Source organism: Ahaetulla prasina, chromosome 9, assembly GCF_028640845.1.
Source record: "Ahaetulla prasina isolate Xishuangbanna chromosome 9, ASM2864084v1, whole genome shotgun sequence".
In the NCBI taxonomy this organism is placed as follows: Eukaryota; Metazoa; Chordata; class Lepidosauria; order Squamata; family Colubridae; genus Ahaetulla; species Ahaetulla prasina.
The window spans coordinates 33,434,182-33,453,969 of record NC_080547.1 but is presented as its reverse complement, the minus strand read 5'-3'; the positions used below and the strand labels follow the sequence as shown (position 1 = coordinate 33,453,969).

The 19,788-nt window shown below is 43.3% G+C and overlaps 1 protein-coding gene across 1 annotated transcript in view; it reads left to right on the top strand.

Annotated features, from left to right (window-relative positions):
- DPYSL2 (dihydropyrimidinase like 2) overlaps window positions 1-19,788 on the top strand; it is a 61,645-nt gene that overhangs the window by 27,019 nt on the left and 14,838 nt on the right. Inside the window, exons 5-8 of the mRNA XM_058193990.1 lie at window positions 1,748-1,816; window positions 8,900-9,020; window positions 18,189-18,345; window positions 19,272-19,413. Of these exons, the coding sequence (XP_058049973.1) occupies window positions 1,748-1,816; window positions 8,900-9,020; window positions 18,189-18,345; window positions 19,272-19,413 (489 nt within the window). The remainder of the gene's footprint in view (window positions 1-1,747; window positions 1,817-8,899; window positions 9,021-18,188; window positions 18,346-19,271; window positions 19,414-19,788) is intronic.

Here is a 19,788-nt window from a genome sequence, read left to right as displayed (position 1 = left end):
ATATCTCTGAGACAAGGACCCAATGGTTGCCGGTTGTCTCATGTGCAACTAAAAGTAAATTGACTTTAAACAAATATTACAATAACTTGTAAACTTAGTGAGAAATGGCATGGAAACACAGCTGGACTAACGAGAAATAAATGATATCAAACATGAGAGCTAATGCCAGAATACAAACATGGGATGCTTATGCTTTTTAATCCCAGTAAGGAAGTCCCAACTGGAGAACATTGGGCGCTGATCTAACAAAATGAAATTCAACAGTGAAAAAAGTAAGGTTCTACATTTAGGCAAAAAAAACCCCCAAAAAACAAAATGCACAGGTACCGTATATGTGGTACCTTGCTCAATAGTAGTACCTGTGAGAGGGATCTTGGAGTCCTAGTGGATAACCATTTAGATATGAGCCAGCAGTGTGCAGCAGCTGCTAAAAAAGCCAACACAGTTCTGGGCTGCATAAACAGAGGGATAGAATCAAGATCACGTGAAGTGTTAGTGCCACTTTATAATGCCTTGGTAAGGCCACACTTGGAATATTGCATCCAGTTTTGGTCGCCACGATGTAAAAAAGATGTTGAGACTCTAGAAAGAGTGCAGAGAAGAGCAACAAAGATGATTAGGGGACTGGAGGCTAAAACATATGAAGAACGGTTGCAGGAACTGGGTATGTCTAGTTTAATAAAAAGAAGGACTAGGGGAGACATGATAGCAGTGTTCCAATATCTCAGGGGTTGCCACAAAGAAGAGGGAGTCAAGCTATTCTCCAATGCACCTGAGGGTAGGACAAGAAGCAATGGGTGGAAACTAATCAAGCAGAGAAGCAACTTAGAACTAAGGAGAAATTTCCTGACACTTAGAACAATCAATAAGTGGAACGACTTGCCTGCAGAAGTTGTGAATACTCCAACACTGGAAATTTTTAAGAAAATGTTGGATAATCATCTGACTGAGATGGTGTAGGGTTTCCTGCCTGGGCAGGGGGTTGGACTAGAAGGCCTCCAAGGTCCCTTCCAACTCTGTTGTTATATTATATTATATTATAACATCTTGTACAGGTTAAAAAGGGGGTTTGTGATTCAGAATATTGTTAAGAGCCCCCATCATTTTAGCATGTCGTGTGGATAAGACCATCGAGGGGTGAAATGTAAAATTTGTTGCTACCGGTTTTGTGGGCGTGGCTTGATGGTGGTGGGTCATGTGACTGGATGAGCGTAGGCAACTTTCTTTTTTAACATTTTAAAAGCATTTTTTACTACTGGTTCGGTTGAATAGGTAGTAAAAAATGCTTTAAAAAAGTAAAAAAGAAAATTCCGATGATCACAGCTGTGCTGCTCGATCGTCAGAAACTTTTTTTTTCTTTTTTAAAGCATTTTTCTACTACTTATTCGCCAGAACTAGGAATAAAAAAATGCTTTAAAAAAGAAAAAAAAAAGGTTTTGAGGATTGTTGGAACCTTTTTTTAAAAAAGCATTTTTTAACTACCGGTTCGTCCAAACCGGTAGTTTTTATTACTATCGGTTCACCCGAATCGGAGTGAACCGGTAGTATTTCATCCTTGAGACCATCCCATTAAATTAAATATTAAATTAAATATTTATGGTTTCCTCATTTGTGGTGGAAAGTACAGCAATTGTAGTCTGATACCTTCTGCTAGAGTGGAGCTAGAGGACCTAATTCAGAATTCTTGGAAAATCTAACTTCTGCTAGTAAAGTAAGTTTGATCTGTGCCCTTTTTCCTATTCTTTAGGAGCAGCAAAGGATCTTGGAACTGGGGATCACTGGCCCTGAAGGGCATGTTCTGAGCAGGCCTGAAGAAGTGAGTGCATTAAAATGTTTAGCTTGTTCCTTGGTTTTGATTGCATTTCAGAGAGCCCGCAACAATGATGAAGCATTGCATCCTCAATTCAAGTATTTCTATTCTGTATTTAGTGGTCTCTGGATAGAAAACTCACTTGTATTTTATATTCACAAGGTTTGTGGGTAAAACCCATGTATCTTTGAGGTTTTTAATAGTGCTGAGCAAGTAAATTTTTTCCTACAAGGTATCAATGAACATTTAAAAAAGAAAATTAACTTTAGACTCTCTTTCACAATAGAACTCTTTCAAAAATAAATGAGTAAAGTATTTTTTCACTTATTTCAGAGGTTCCCAACCGGGGTGCTCGCATCCCCTGGGGGTGTGAGACAATATTCCAGGGGGGTGCAAAAACTTGGGTTCAGAACAGGGGTGGGATTCTACTGGTTTGGACTGGTTCAGGTGAACGGGTAGCTTCGACGATCAGCTGGGAGTGAACTGGTTCGTCCCGACGATCAGATGGGCCCACCCGCCTGTCCGCGCTATTTTCCTACCTTTATCTTCTCACTGATTTGTGCGGCAGAGCAGATTGCTGCACCTCAGCTGTGTTTCTCCTCCAAAGAAATGCGGAAGGGCCTCTGGTGGCTCAGGCTGGTAAGACAGTCTGTTATTAACAGCAGCTGCTTGCAATTACTGCAGGTTCTAGTCCCACCAGGCCCAAGGTTGACTCAGCCTTCCATCCTTTATAAGGTAGGTAAAATGAGGACCCAGATTGTTGGGGGGGCAATAAGTTGACTTTGTAAATATACAAATAGAATGAGACTATTGCCTTACACACTGTAAGCCGCCCTGAGTCTTCGGAGAAGGGCGGGATATAAATGTAAACAAAAAAAAATGCAAAAAAACCCCCTTCAAACTATGCACGCGTCCATAATGCATGTCAAGTGTGCTAATCACCGAACCAGTTGTTAAACCAGGAAGATCCCACCACTGGCTTAGAAGTTTCAAAATTATAGTGTATATGCATAATTTTATGCATATAATTATTTATTTATGTAAGGGGTACGAGGATATATCAGAAGCGTTCTAGGGGTGTGGGGTATAGAAAAGGTTGGGAACCCCTGACTTATTTAGTGCTAGATATACTTTTTCACCATGTAAGCCTTCCCTGCAGCTGCTTCCACCATTCATATTTTCTCATTAAACCCCAAGGAAACTGGGTTTTTCTGGCCCTCAAAAAGTCCTTGGATGGATTCCCTTCCCTTGGAAAAATGCAGAGAAGTAATCCACCCAGTTTCTTTGGTGACAGATGGAGAATTTCAGAAGGTTGTTTTATGTCCAAGAAGGAGGAGGAGGAGAACGCTCTGAAAGATTGTTGAATACCTCCTTCTGAGTGTAGATGTTTCTAGTTTTGGTTCTCTATATCTCCAAAAAAGGTTTGAAAAGTATTTAATTGTTCTGACCTAGGCTCCCTTAAAAAGCAGGGAGCAGAGTCTTGGTTCAGGCAAAACCTCTTTTATTTACACGACTGTGAATTACTTTCATTCACAGTCAGCAAGGCCTGTCCAAACAGTTCTTCAAAGGAATATTTATAAACACAGACCTTATCTCGCTTGGCAAGCTGCCACATAACTTGTTTCCAAACACAGAACAAGGCAAAACTTGACACAGAGTTTCTCAGAGTCATGGAACAAATGAACGAATTGTTTCCTGCAAAACCCCACTCCCTGTTCACTCCTCTTTTATTTCCTATGGGAAATAAAATAAATATGGGAGGGGGATTGGCCCCTCCCATATTTTCCCAAGAAATATGGGAGGGGCCAATCACCTTCAAGGTGTGGCTTTACTCCCAAGTCGACCCTGCTTTCTGAGTTGTTCTTGTCTTCTGGCAGCTCTGCGCATGCGCACACTGGGAACAGGTTCCAGCTGTTCCTCTGCCTCGTGGCTGTCTAGCTCCCTCTCTGCCTCCGACGCAGAGCCCTTGTCTGAGCTACCCCCACCCCACAGGACTGGCCCAAGTTCTTCCCCAGCCTCCTCACTGGCCGCCGGCGGGCCACGACATTAATGTGAAATCTGGAAATGTTGCTGTTGCTGGAACTTGTAAATAGTAGCAGCTAAGGACATGTAAACCACTGTGTTCCAGAGGAAGAATGTTCCATATCTGGAACAGAACATCTTGTTCCTATTTAGTACTGACCTAGATTGGCTAAGAAGCTGTTGACCTGGTAAGCTCCATGTGGGTGTTGTTTTGAAAGAGCTTCTAAAGGATGCAGCACTGGCAGTGTCCAGTGACAAACCCAGATTGACAAACCCAGATTCTTCTGCCAGGAGATGGAGGAAGGAAGCATCCCAGAACAGGGGTCTCCACCCTTGGCAACTTTAAGCCTGGAGGACTTCAATGCGGGAGCCAGATGAACAATCACCTTACTAACTTAGACAGCTACAGCGAGTCACTTAACAGCTGTGGCAAGAAAGGTCATAGAATGGGGCAAAATTCACCGAACAACTGTCTTGCTTAGCAATGCAAATCTAGCGTGCAATTGTCCTAAGTCAAGGACTACCTGTACTGAAAAAAACAGGTCAAAAATTTGAGTTGGTGGCCAGGGGAGAGGAAGGAGATGGAAAGTAGATAGCCCCGCTGAGATGGAGGAAAAGAGGGCTCCTCGTCTTCCTTATTTCCCCAAGAAATTTAGAATCACAGAATAACAGAGTTGGAAGGGACCTTGGAGGTCTTCTAGTCCAACCCCACACCCAAGCAGGAGACCCTACACCATTTCTGACAGATGGCAGTCCAGTCTCTTCCTGAAAACCTTCAGTGAAGGAGCACCCCCAACTTCTGGAGGCAACTTCTTGTTCCATTGGTTAATTGTTCTCACTATCTCCTTAGTTCTAGGTTGAATATCTCTTTAACAAGCTTCCTGTTTGCCTTGGCGGCTTTTGGGGAGTGAGTTGGGAGGAAAGGCTGAAGTTCAAAAAACAATCAAGAGTTGCAGAGTTCGTATGCTTTCGTTTTGCATTGCTCCTCAATGGAGTCTCTTAACTACGGATCACTAAAATTAAGGCTGTGGTGAACAGGTTGTTGGATGAATTCAGGTTTGGTTTTTTTTTTAATTTATATCCCGCCCTTCTCCGAAGACTCAGGGCGGCTTACACTGTGTCAAGCAATAGTCTTCATCCATTTGTATATTATATACAAAGTCAACTTTTATTGCCCCCAACAATCTGGGTCCTCATTTTACCTACCTTATAAAGGATGGAAGGCTGAGTCAACCTTGGGCCTGGTGGGACTTGAACTTGCAGTAATTGCAGCTGTGTTAATAACAGACTTACTTAGTCTGCTGAGCCACCAGAGGCCCATTTTTAATTCAATTTAGTTCAATTCAGATTACAGCTGGAAGGGACCTTGGAGTCATCTAGTCCAGAGGTCTCCAACCATGGCAACTTTCAGACTTGTGGATTTCAACTCCCAGAATTCCTCAGCCAGCTTTGCTGGCTGAGGAACTCTGGGAGTTGAAGTCCACAAGTCTGAAAGTTGCCAAGGTTGGAGACCCCTGATCTAGTCCATCCCGTGCTCCTGGAATGAAGGAGACACTTCGTAACAGTGACAACAATTAACCAGTGGATTAGCATTCACTAGGTGATTTTGGGCCCAATACATGCCATCGAGTTGTTTGCGGGGATAAAATTGGAAGAGGGAATCCTGCAGCAGCCTCTTTAAATTCTAAGAAATTATTTTTGGGGGGAGAACAAATGTCTTGGTACCAGAGGGGTTAAAAACTTTTCTTCTCTTTTTGGCAATAGTAGAATTGTGCCTAAGTTCACCCAGCACAAAAACTTGAAAGGTGACATTTTATAGCCTTGTTTTCCCACTCCCATGGAAAAGACTGCAGCAGCATTTAATGTGCCCTTTACCCATGGGACCTGGGCTCTTTCCACAAGTGGTAATTAGTGTCAGGCTGCAGAAGGTTTGTAATTTAAAAATAATGAAGCTCAAGTAAAGAAGTTCCCAAAGTTATGCCCGAGTGAGGTGGACAAGCAGACCAGAAGAAAAATTTAAGAATGGAAAAGTCAGAACAGATGAGCAATAATGATGATGATGATGATGATGATGATGATGATGATGTTGATGTTGTTGGCAGCAACCCTAATCAACCATCAGCACCAGTCAATGGTATTTGTGATGCATTTTTGAATATTCAGTTGACTGAGTTTCATGTTTAATGAATAAAGTAAATAATAATAATGAGCATGCAAAACTACTGTGAGACTTCCAAATACAGACTGACGAAGTTTTGGAACACAATACCCCGGATATTACGATTGTGGAGAAGAAAAAAGTGTGGATCGTCGACATTGCTATACCTGGTGACAGCAGAATTGATGAGAAACAACTTGAAAAAGTCACCAGATATCAGGACTTGAGAATCGAACTGCAGAGACTGTGGCATAAACCAGTGCAGGTGGTTCCAGTGGTACTCTGCACACTGGGGACTGTGCCTAAAGACCTAGGCAAGCACTTAAAAGCAATTGGCGCTGACAAGATCACCATTGGTCAGCTGCAGAAGGCCACCTTACTGGGATCTGCTCGTATAATCCACTGATACATCACGCAGTCTTAAATGCTTGGGAAGTGTTCGACTAGTGATCTGTGATACGAAATCCAGCATAGTTATCTCGTTTGCTGTGTATACTGTCATTTTGTGTAAATAATAATTACAACAACAACAACAGGAGCAGCAGCAGCAGCTGGCTATGGAACGTCCTGCCATAGGATGGGCCAGAAATTGGTTTGGAAAAGGATTTTAGAGACATGCAGAAATATAGGTAGTCCTCAGCTTATGACCACAATTGAACCCACAATTTTTGTTGCTAAGCGAGACATTTGTTAAACGAGTTTTGCCCCAGTTTACACCTTTGTTGCCACAGGCATTAAATGACTGCTGCAGTTGTTAAGTTAATTACACGGTTGTTCAGTGAATCTGGCTTCCCCATTGATTGTGCTTGACAGAAGGTCTCAAAAGTTGGTCACATAGGAGCCCAGGACACTGCAACGGTCACAAATAGCAGTCAATTGTCAAGCTTCTGAATTTTGGTCACGTGATAATGGTAATAAGTTACCTTATTTCAGTGCCGTTTTAACTTCGAACCGTCACTGTAGGGACTGCTGTAAGTCAAGGATTACCTGTAAGGCCATTGATTTCAAAATCTAAGGAACTGACTGGTTTCGGGAGACCATTTTTACTGGCAGAGTGCTCAGGCCGCCGCAGGCGCCCCCGACATGAGTGATGTTGAGTTGGCCATGCCTACCCAGGCCATGCCCATGCTCATCCCACCACCCAAGGTCAAACCCAACCCCGATGTGGTTCTCAATGAAATCAGGTTCGGAGTTGGTCTATGGAGCTTCGAGGTCATGGTTGTCCCAAAGGTGCTTTCTTCAAGAGGCGACTGGACTTCCTTGGGTTTTTTTTTTCTTTGAAGACGTTTCGATTCTCACGCTTCTTCAGTTCTGACTGGACGGTGGGGAATGGAAGGATTTCTATTCCTTACGATAATCAGCAGTCCGCAAGGAGTATAAATCCTTCCATTCCCACCATCCAGTCAGAGCTGAAGAAGCTTCTTGGATGAGAAGCGAAACATCTTCAAAGAAAAAACAACAACCAAGTCCAGTCGCTTCTTGAAAAAAGCACCATTGGGACAACTAGAATAGAATAGAATTTTTTATTGGCCAAGTGTGATTGGGCACACAAGGAATTTGTCTTGGTGCATACGCTCTCAGTGTACATAAAAGAAAAGATACGTTCATCAAGGTACAACATTTACAACACAATTGATGGTCAGTAGGATTGCCAGCAACAAAGTTACAGTCATACAGTCATAAGTGGAAAGAGATTGGTGATGGGAACGATGAGAAGATTAATAGTAGTGCAGATTTAGTAAATAGTTTGACAGTGTTGATGGAATTATTTATTTAGCAGAGTGATGGCCTTCGGGAAAAAACTATTCTTGTGTCTAGTTGTTCTGGTGTGCATCGTTTTGAGGGTAGGAGTTGAAACAGTTTATGTCCTGGATGTGAGGGATCTGTAAATATTTTCACAGCCCTCTTCTTGATTCATGCAGTATACAGGTCCTCAATGGAAGGCATGTTGGTAGCAATTATTTTTTCTATCTATGTTGCTTGACAACAGAATGGAAATGGTTGACCAATTGTCTTCTTCCAGATTAGTTTCTCTCCCCCCCACTCTAGCTTTGTGATTTTCTGGTAGCCTCTCATCCAAGGACTAATCCCATCCTACTTTGTTTAGCAGCAAAAATTAGGGTGGTGACCTGGAATCTTTTGTGGAAGTTTGGCTGGCTAAAAAGAATGGCCCAATTGTACGGGTTTTAGACTGAATTTATTTTAGCAACGCAGAAGGCTGCTCGGGTCTACAATATAGAATTTGTATGCAGTTGCAGCACAAGAGACAGATTCATTCCAGCCATGGCCTTAGCCTTTTGGCCGAGATAAGGATAGCATCTGCCCTTACCAGTTCAATATGCAATATCTTGTTCAATCCCACCAGTGACCGAGAAGCAGTATAACTGCTCTCTCTGTCTATTCATTTGATTCCAATTTTGCAAACAAAAGCCTGCGAAAGTTGGGGAACGTTCAGAGATGTTACTGGGAGGAATCTCCGCGTTAACTGCCATTGTTAATCCACCACCAATCGCAATGTATTATTCTGTCTGACTTTTTTTTTTTACTCTTATTATTTTTTAATGCTTTTATTTTTTTTAATTTGCATTTATATCCCACTCTTCTCCGAAGACTCAGGGCGGCTTACACTATGTCAAGCAATAGTCTTCATTCATTTGTATATTATATACAAAGTCAACTTATTGCCCCCAACAATCTGGGTCCTCATTTTACCTACCTTATAAAGGATGGAAGGCTGAGTCAACCTTGGGCCTGGTGGGACTTGAACTTGCAATAATTGCAAGCAGCTGCTGTTAATAACAGACTGCATTAGTCTGTTGAGCCACCAGAGGCCCTTTTATTTGCGGGTCTGTGACTGTAATAATGATGGATTGATCTCTGCTTCTTTGTCCTCTCTTCCTGCCAAATAGGTGGAGGCCGAAGCTGTGAACCGGGCTATAACCATTGCCAACCAAACCAACTGCCCCTTGTACATCACCAAAGTGATGAGCAAAAGTGCCGCGGAAGTGATTGCTTTGGCCAGGAAGAAGGGTGAGCTCTATTAATAGTACCGTATATAGCTGTGATGGCGAATCTACGGCAGGCACGCGTGTCGGAAGTGGCACATAGAGCCATCTCTCAGGGCACGTGAACCGTTGCCTGTTGCTCTTCCAGATTCCGGTGCGCCAGCCAGGTGGTTTCCATGCATGCGGGAGCATCGGAAAGCAGAAGAACAGCTGCCTGGTGCACATGCGTGTCCCGGAAAGATGATTTTTTGGTTTCCGGTGTGCGCATGCGCAGCAGCCAGCTGGTCTTCATGCACATGCGCACCAGAAACCGGAAGACCAGGTGGTCGGTGCACATTCACGTGCCAGAAAATGGAAGATCTTCCTGGCGCACGCATGCGCATTGGATGGCTGCTCTTTTGGTTTCCGGCACACACACACACACATGCCCCTGTTTCAGCACTTGGTGCTGAAAAGGTTCACCAACACTGGATTATAGAATCCCGATCATGTGACGTGTTAGTACAGGTAGTCCTCGAATTATGACCACAATTGAGGCTAAAATTTCTGTTGCTAAGTGAAGCATTTGTTAAGTGAAATGTTAAAAACATTTTGTTAATTGTTAAGTAACAAGCTTAACATTTGTTACATTAGATGAGTTTACCACCTTTCTTGCCACAGATGTTGTGAATCACTGTAGTTCTTTAATTCAGGGGTCTCCAACCTTGGCAACTTTAAGCCTGGAGGACTTCAACTTCCAGAATTCCCCAGCCAGCAAAGCTGGCTGGGGAATTCTGGGAGTTGAAGTCCACCAGGCTTAAAGTTACCAAGGTTGGAGACCCCTGTTTTAATTAGTCAAACTTGTTAAGTTTGACTAATTCCCCATCAAATTTGCTTATCAGAAGGTTGCCAAAGAAAATCATGTGAACCCTGGGACATTGCAACCGTCTTCAGTCTGAGTCAATTGCCAAGCATCTGAAATTTGATCACATGGCCGTGAGGATGCTACAACAGTCGTAAGTGTGAAAACTGGTCATAAGTCACTTTCTTCAGTGCCGTTGTAACTGAACGGTCACTAAATGAACTGTTGTATGTCGAGGACTACCTATACCTCTTTATAATGCCTTGGCAAGGCCACACTTGGAATATTACGTTCAGTTTTGGTCGCCACAATGTAAAAAAGATGTTGAGACTCTAGGAAGAGTGCAGAGAAGAGCAACCAAGATGATTAGGGGACTGGAGGCTAAAACATATGAAGAACTATTACAAGAACTCGGTATGCCTAGTTTAATGAAAAGAAGGACTAGGGGAAACATGATAGCAGTATTCCAATACTTAAGGGGTTGCCACAAAGAAGAGGAAGTAAAGCTATTCTCCGAAGCACCTGAGGGCGGAACAGGAAGCAATGGATGGAAACTAATAATGGAGAGAAGCAACCTAGAACTAAGGAGAAATTTCCTGACAGAGAGAACAATAAAGCAGTGGAACAACTTGCCTTCAGACATTGTGAATGCTCCAACACTGGAAGTTGTGGGCTTCTTCCCACTAGAAGAAGAGACTGGACAGTCACCTGTCTGGAATGGTGCAGGGGGTTGGACTAGAAGATCTCCAAGTTCCCTTCCAATTCTGTTATTCTGTTCTATTATTCTGTTAAGCCTGACAAGGGGAAAAAATGACTAATTTTTCCACTCTTGTTTCATTGCAAGCGTCATAAAACTCCCAGATGATGGGATGCCTAGCTGATTTTTTAAAAAAACTTCCAGAGCAGTTGAATTTTTGCAGGGAGCTGGTTGCACATTCCAAGTAGCTTGTTAGGCTGCTGGCTGTTTAAAATCCATTTCCTCTGTAACTCCACCGGCTGGCTCAGTAGCTTTGCTAATGGTAGTTTGCAAATAGGAAAGTGACCTCATCTTTTTAGTCCCTGCTTGCTAACAACTGCCATTCTTTTATATTCCCTTCACGGTCTCTACCCCGCCCTGCGAAGCAGGATTCCCTCCAACAGCTCCTTCCGTCTTTTATTTACACAAAGCATAAACCAGCTTTTCCATATGTCCGTGCAGCAAGCTAGACAAACAGGATTTTGATTTCTGTATACTGACTCCTCCCTTCAGTTCCGGAACTGGATTAAAGAGGGTGTCAGATTGGTAGAGGGTTGAAACCCAAAGATACAGGGCCTATTTGGGAGTCCCAAACATTGAGTGGTTAGTAGATGTTTTCTCTATATGAACATATGAACTGAACTGGACAGAGCTCCATAATCTGAGCAAAAGCACTAGATCAGGGACTGCCAAATTTGAAGACTTTTAAGACTTGTGGCCTTCAAATTGCAGAATTCTGGCTGGGGGATTCTGGGAGTTGAAGTCCACAAGTCTTAAAGTTTCCAACTTTGGAGAGCCCTGCAAAAGGTTAAGGTCTGGTGGTTGTTCTTTGCTCTTTGGAATGCTGAAAAATGACCCGTATTCCTGACATTTGGAAGTATATCCCTTGTGGATGGTCAAAACTCCTGTGGCATTCCTCAATTTGATACAGGTAACCCCATCTTCCTTCTGAAGACGGTCTTCAGCACTTTGAGATGGAGCTTCAGAATAGAATAGAATAGAATAGAATAGAATAGAATAGAATAGAATAGAATTGAATTGAATTGAATTGAATTGAATTGAATTGAATTCTTTATTGGCCAAGTGTGATTGGACACAAGGAATTAGTCTTGGTGCATATGCTCTCATAACGGTACAACACTTAATGATAGTCATAGGGTACAAATAAGTAATCAAATCATATTAGGAAACAGTCAATATAAATCATAGGGATACCAGCAACAAGGTTAAAGTCGTAAGTGGGAGGAAATAGGTGATAGGAACGATGACAAGATTAATAGTAGTGCAGACTTAGTAAATAGTTTGACAGTGTTGAGGGAATTATTTGTTTAGCAGGGTGATGGCGTTCGGGAAAAAAACTGTTCTTGTGTCTAGTTGTTCTTGTGTGCAGTTTCTATTCTATTCTATTCTATTCTATTCTATTCTATTCTATTCTATTCTATTCTATTCTATTCTATTCTATTTTATTCTACTCTAGTCTACTCTACTCTACTCTACTCATTTCTATTTCTATTCTCATTCTATTCTATTCTGAAATAGGACAATCAAGTACCCTCTTTTAGTGAACAGAGCAGGAGTGCCCTGGGATGGGTTCCATTACCATCCTTAACCTACCTCACACACACACACACACACACATAGCCCAAGCAACAATATAGCAGCATTTCAGTGTTACAGTATTGAAATTGTGCCTTGATATGGTGGCAAACAAACATTATTGTCCCCAGTGTATGGTGGACTAGGAGCTGGCCTCATCTGAACAGCCTCATCCCTGGAAACCTATTGGTAATGCAGTCTTTATCATCTTCATGTTTTACACCTTGAAAATAAGTGTTTAAAAATAAGCCTAAGGTGTGAAACAGTCTCAGAACATATATTTACTTCTGCTGCTCATCACCAAGTTCTCTTATTAGTCCCAGGCAAAAATATTTTCCCACAATTCCACCGTTCTTGGAATTGCCAGTTAAATAGCATCCAGAACACTTGTGCTCTCTGTCTTTTCTTGTTTAAGCTTTATTATAAAAATAATAAAGCTTCGTTAGATGTAGTTGTCTTAAGATGAAGGGGTTTTTTTTCCTTCTCCCTCCTTTTCCCGTCCCTTTACGCAGCAAAGTATTTGAAGAAGACACGATGCAGTCTAAATAAACCCAGATTAATCAGATTAGCGTTTTTGTCTCTGGAGGTATTACAGCGCTTATAAACACTTATCTGTGCTGCTCAGCTTAATGTGTGTTTCTGCAGAGCGCAGTCGCTGAATGTTGCTGAGGCCTTCCTTTCTTTTATTTCTCATCAGCTGCTCTGTTGCATGAATTTAAAAAGAAGCTGGCAGGCGGGTTAACATAAATGAAGGAAAGAGGGTTAAGAACCAAACGATAACAATAGAGTTATGTTTGATGCCTTGCAAGAAAAGATTTCCCATTGAATCCAAACTGGGCCACAGTTGATACTCAAACTGTGTTGGGAATATCTGTCTGGAATGGTTCAGAGTTGGTCGGCATACAAGATTAAATAACAATACCAATATTAACAGGTGCCTTGAGTGCCAACCCCAAAACAACTGGAGCATCGCTTGAACACTATTGGCATTGACAAATTCACCATCGGTGAATTTCACCAAGGCAAAAGGCAGCTTTAGTTGGAGCAGCTTACATCCTGCGACGATGCCTCTTAATACCTTCAAAAATCCACATCTGCCTATTCCAGGTCCTTGAGAAGCACCCACTAGGCAGATAAAAATTTCAAATCCAATCTAAACACCTGGGTGACTTTTGTGACCAACCATAATAATACTGCCTTTGGGAAAACTAGCTTTCAATGACTCTTGTCCTCAAAAGCATCTGCCATTTATTTTCATGGAGCTTTGCAGTATGAAAACAGCGGCCACAGTCAAGATTGCTTTGCCAGTGCCTGATAAATCATGATACCAAATTCTGCAGATTTACTGCATGTACATCTCTAGCTCTGCATAGTGAATTTTTGGGACGGTGTCTTCTCTATTTATGTGTTCTTCAGTAGTGATAACGCTCATTTTACTTGCCTAATGATAACTGATTAGTCCTGAATCTTGTATGCTAGGTTAAGGGATTTGGAGACTCTGCTCCATAAAGCCATTCTTACGTTGCTGCAGAAATGCAATTATAATTTCATTTACTCTTCCCGTTTTATTTATTTATTTATTTATTTATTTATTTATTTATTTATTTATTTATTTATTTATTTATTTATTTATTTATTTATTTATTAATCAATCAAATTTCTAGACCGCCCTTCTCCCGAAGGACTCAGGGCGGTGTACAGCCATATTAAAATACATAGATAGACAATGAATTTAAAATAATTTTAAAATGAAATATTTAACCGGCCAATTGAACTAAAGATAATAAAACCAATTAAAATCAGTATAAAATTTAAAATTTAAAATTTAAAATCTAAAAAATCTAATCCAGTCCTGCGCACCTGAATAAGTGTGTTTTAAGTTCACGACGGAAGGTTTGGAGGTCTGGAAGTTGACGGAGTCCTGGGGGGAGTTCGTTCCAGAGGGCGGGAGCCCCCGCAGAGAAGGCCCTTCCCCTGGGTGTCGCCAGACGACACTGCCTAGCTGACGGCACCCTGAGGAGTCCCTCTCTGTGAGAGCGCACGGGTCGGTGAGAGGTATTCGGTAGCAGAAGGCGGTCCCGTAAATAGCCCGGCCCTATGCCATGGAGCGCTTTAAAGGTGATCACCAACACCTTGAAGCGCACCCGGAAGGCCACAGGTAGCCAGTGCAGTCTGCGCAGGATAGGTGTCACCCGGGAGCCACGAGGGGCTCCTTCTATCACCCGCGCAGCCGCATTCTGGACTAACTGCAGTCTCCGGATGCCCTTCAAGGGGAGCCCCATGTAGAGAGCATTGCAGTAATCTAGGCGAGACGTCACGAGGGCGTGAGTGACCGTGCATAGGGCATCCCGGTCTAGAAAGGGGCGCAACTGGCGCACCAGGCGAACCTGGTAAAAAGCTCTCCTGGAGACGGCCGCCAAATGATCTTCAAAGGACAGCCGTTCATCCAGGAGGCTTATTCGCACCCCCTCCATTGGGGCCAATGACTCGCCCCCAACAGTCAGCCGCGGCTGCAGCTGACTGTATCGGGATGCCGGCACCCACAGCCACTCTGTCTTGGAGGGATTGAGCCTGAGCCTGTTTCTCCCCATCCAGACCCGTACGGCTTCCAGACACCGGGACAGCACAGTTTAGGGAGGTCCCAGGGTATGTTGCATTCTCACAAACTGTGAAGTGGATTGGGCTGGAAATGATAACTTTTCCAGGACCGTTCAGTTGGCTTTTTGGCTACATGGTCATTTGAGCTGCAATCTTTTTGAAACTCTGATGGAAATTGCTTACTATGATTCCTGTTAGGGAATGTTTGCTTGAGCCTTCAGATTTTGTTTCCTAGGCTTAAATCTCTTTCAAAGAAAATGGAAGAGAAAATCGAGAATGGTGAACTGTTCAAAACCTGTCTCTCTTATTTTTCATAAAGTGCAACAGACGTTCAGGTGCATTAGAGGGTCACTCTGTATCACTCCTCAGTGCCACCCACAGAACTTTAAAAAAAAAAAAGGCTGGACTTTAAAAAAACAACAACCAGGTTTAGATCACCAACATCTCATGAGGTTCAGCCATCCAATTTTCCTAACCAGCCAATCATTTATTTCCAGTTTCTATACCATTGCAGAACACGTAGTGCAAGAGTGTCAAACTCGATTTCATTGAGGACCGCATCAGGGTTGTGTTTGACCTCAGGGGGGTGGGGGTGGGGCTGGGGCGTGGCCATCTCCCCATCACTCCTGTCAGGGGCACTTGTGGTGGCTTGAGCACTCTGCCAGCGAAAACAGGCTCCCGAGCTCCGTTTTCGTTGGCAGAAGCACTGCGGGCCGGTCTTTCGCTGCTTCCTGGGTGACCCCGTGGGCCAGATCTAAGTATCCCTTGGGCCAGATCCAGCCCCTGGGCCTTGAGTTTGACATCCCTGACATAGTGGCTTCACTGCCTCCTTTTTTCAATAGCAGTCCGGCACCTTTCTACTGAAAATGAATTACGCATTTTCCCACGGATCTTTTGTTCGTGTCTTCATTGACACTAGAACAATGCCCAAAAGTTCCCATTCCCCGCCCCCAGTGTTCTTAACTAGCAGTGCCTTGGCCAGAGTCCAAAATTTAAAATTTAAAATTTAAAATTTAAAATTTAAAATTTAAAATTTAAAATTTAAAATTTAAAATTTAAAATTTAAAATTTAAAATTTAAAATTTAAAATTTAAAATTTAAAATTTAAAATTTAAAATTTAAAATTTAAAATTTAAAATTTAAAATTTAAAATTTAAAATTTAAAATTTAAAATTTAAAATTTAAAATTTAAAATTTAAAATTTAAAATTTAAAATTTAAAATTTAAAATTTAAAATTTAAAATTTAAAATTTAAAATTTAAAATTTAAAATTTAAAATTTAAAATTTAAAATTTAAAATTTAAAATTTAAAATTTAAAATTTAAAATTTAAAATTTAAAATTTAAAATTTAAAATTTAAAATTTAAAATTTAAAATTTAAAAGCTAAAAAATCTAATCCAGTCCTGCGCACCTGAATAAGTGTGTTTTAAGTTCACGACGGAAGGTTCTAAGGTCCGAGAGTTGGCGAAGTCCTGGGGGGAGCTCGTTCCAGAGGGCGGGGGCCCCCGCAGAGAAGGCCCTTCCCCTGGGTGTCGCCAGACGACACTGCCTAGCTGACGGCACCCTGAGGAGTCCCTCTCTGTGAGAGCGCACGGGTCGGTGAGAGGTATTCGGTAGCAGAAGGCGGTCCCGTAAATAGCCCGGCCCTATGCCATGGAGCGCTTTAAAGGTGATCACCAACACCTTGAAGCGCACCCGGAAGGCCACAGGTAGCCAGTGCAGTCTGCGCAGGATAGGTGTCACCCGGAGCCACGAGGGCTCCTTCTATCACCCGCGCAGCCGCATTCTGGACTAACTGCAGTCTCCGGATGCCCTTCAAGGGAGCCCCATGTAGAGAGCATTGCAGTAGTCTAGGCGAGACGTCACGAGGGCGTGCGTGACTGTGCATAGGGCATCCCGGTCTAGGAAGGGGCGCAACTGGCGCACCAGGCGGACCTGGTAAAAAGCTGTCCTGGGGGCGGGCGGCAAATGGTCCTCCAAGGACAGCCGCTCATCCAGGAGGACGCCTGTTGCGACCTTCCATTGGGGCCAATGACTGCCCCCAACAGTCAGCCGCTGCAGCTGACTGTACCGGGATGCCGCATCCACAGCCACTCTGTCTTGGAGGGATTGAGCCTGAGCCTGTTTCTCCCCATCCAGACCCGTACGGCTTCCAGACACCGGGACAGCACAGTTTAGGGAGGTCCCAGGGTATGTTGCATTCTCACAAACTGTGAAGTGGATTGGGCTGGAAATGATAACTTTTCCAGGACTGTTCAGTTGGCTTTTTGGCTACATGGTCATTTGAGCTGCAATCTTTTTGAAACTCTGATGGAAATTGCTTACTATGATTCCTGTTAGGGAATGTTTGCTTGAGCCTTCAGATTTTGTTTCCTAGGCTTAAATCTCTTTCAAAGAAAATGGAAGAGAAAATCGAGAATGGTGAACTGTTCAAAACCTGTCTCTCTTATTTTTCATAAAGTGCAACAGATGTTCAGATGTATTAGAGGATCAATCTGTATCACTCCTCAGTGCCACCCACAGAACTTTTTTTAAAAAATAGGCTGGACTTTAAAAACAACAACCAGGTTTAGATCACCAACATCTCATGAGGTTCAGCCATCCAATTTTCCTAACCAGCCAATCATTTATTTCCAGTTTCTATACCATTGCAGAACACGTAGTGCAAGGGTGTCAAATTCGATTTCATTGAGGACCGCATCAGGGTTGTGTTTGACCTCAGGGGGGTGGGGGTGGGGCTGGGGCGTGGCCATCTCCCCGTCACTCCTGTCAGGGGCACTTGTGGTGGCTTGAGCACTCTGCCAGCGAAAACAGGCTCCCGAGCTCCGTTTTCGTTGGCAGAAGCACTGCGGGCCGGTCTTTCGCTGCTTCCTGGGTGGCCCCGTGGGCCAGATCTAAGTACCCCTTGGGCCAGATCCAGCCCCTGGGCCTTGAGTTTGACATCCCTGACATAGTGGCTTCACTGCCTCCTTTTTTCAATAGCAGTCCGGCACCTTTCTACTGAAAATGAATTACGCATTTTCCCACGGATCTTTTGTTCGTGTCTTCATTGACACTAGAACAATGCCCAAAAGTTCCCATTCCCCCCGCCCCCCAGTGTTCTTAACTAGCAGTGCCTTGGCCAGAGTCCCGCCAAGGGCTTCAGAGACAATACCGTTCTTGAATCTATATCTGCGTTGAATAAGGCACCTTCCAACACTTATTTGTTTGCCTGCGTGTTGATTAACCAAATATTATTTATGCATCACTGCCATCGTATTGATTCCTGGTGGATGGCAAATCTCACGTCCATTTAAATAATGGTCCCACCCTATAACTTGGCTTTGCTCTCCAGTTCTTCTTTCATAGTAAGCCAAGAGTGAAGGTGGGTTGCTTACGAACCTGGCCATAATTTCCCTGTTCATTCTGTCTTGATTAACAGGCACTGTGGTGTACGGTGAGCCCATTGCAGCAAGCTTGGGTACCGACGGATCTCATTACTGGAGTAAAAACTGGGCCAAAGCAGCTGCTTTTGTCACTGCTCCACCACTGAGTCCTGACCCGACTACTCCGGACTTCCTCAATTCTCTGCTGTCCTGGTGAGTTGAGTTGGAGGTGGTGACGATCCTTATATGAGTTGACTCTGATCTCAAAACACGGAAAATGCGCGCCGCACAGCAGGAGAAAGAAATTCTGTGTTCCGTGCAGACGGCTTGGATTTGCACCAAGTTGACTCTGGCTGTTGTGTTAAAAGGTTGTCTTCACGCCTTCTCTTCCTCTTTGATTTATTTATCTCCCCTGCATTCGTTTGGGATATTTGAGACGTAGGCCGAGAATGCGCCCCACTTTCTATCAAGGGAAGTCTTATTATGAAAATATATCCACTTGGCAGCACTGATTATTAAACCTGGGAAGCTTTTCAAAATGTATGGCTCAGAATTCCAGTCCTTCCTCCCAAGCTAAGATTTAAAACCACAGCTGGTAATAGATGATTTATAAGGTAAAGGTAAAGGTTCCCCTCGCACATATATGCTAGTCATTCCTGACTCTAGGGGGCGGTGCTCATCTCTGTTTCAAAGCCGAAGAGCCAGCACTGTCCGAAGACGTCTCCATGGTCATGTGGCCAGCATGACTAAATGCCAAAGGCGCACAGAACGTTGTTACTTCCCACCAAAGGCGATCCCTATTTTTCTACTTGCCTTTTTTCTGTGCTGCTAGGTTGGCAGAAGCTGCCAACTGCTAGGTTGGCAGAAGCTGGGACAAGTAATGGAGCTCACCCTATTACACAGCAGCACTAGGGATTCGAACCACTGACCTTTTGTTCGAGAAGCTCAGCATCTTAGCCACTGAGCCACCACCCCACCATGATCTATAGACCGTGATTTATAGAGATGAATAATTTGTAGTCCTGCTGCAAAGTTTGTTTCATGCAGTGAACGTTGATTAAGTGCAGTTTGTTTGCTTTTGCTGTCATTCTGTCATTCTGTCGTTGATGAATAGAGCTACTCTTGTCTTCTGCTTCCAGTGGAGATCTCCAGGTTACTGGCAGTGGCCATTGTACTTTCAATACTGCCCAGAAAGCTGTTGGGAAGGACAATTTCACTTTGATCCCGCAAGGAACCAATGGAACGGAGGAACGGATGTCCATCATCTGGGATAAAGCCGTGGTGGGTTGTTTTGGTTTGGGTTGGAATTAAGTCTACCAGTGCTAAACAGTCAAGCATCTGTAACCAAATTCTCTGCTGTCCTGGTGAGTTGAGTTGGAGGTGGTGACGATCCTTATATGAGTTGACTCTGATCTCAAAACACGGAAAATGCGCGCCACACAGCAGGAGAAAGAAATTCTGTGTTCCGTGCAGACGGCTTGGATTTGCACCAAGTTGACTCTGGCTGTTGTGTTAAAAGGTTGTCTTCACGCCTTCTCTTCCTCTTTGAGTTATTTATCTCCCCTGCATTCGTTTGGGATATTTGAGACGTAGGCCGAGAATGCGCCCCACTTTCTATCAAGGGAAGTCTTATTATGAAAATATATCCACTTGGCA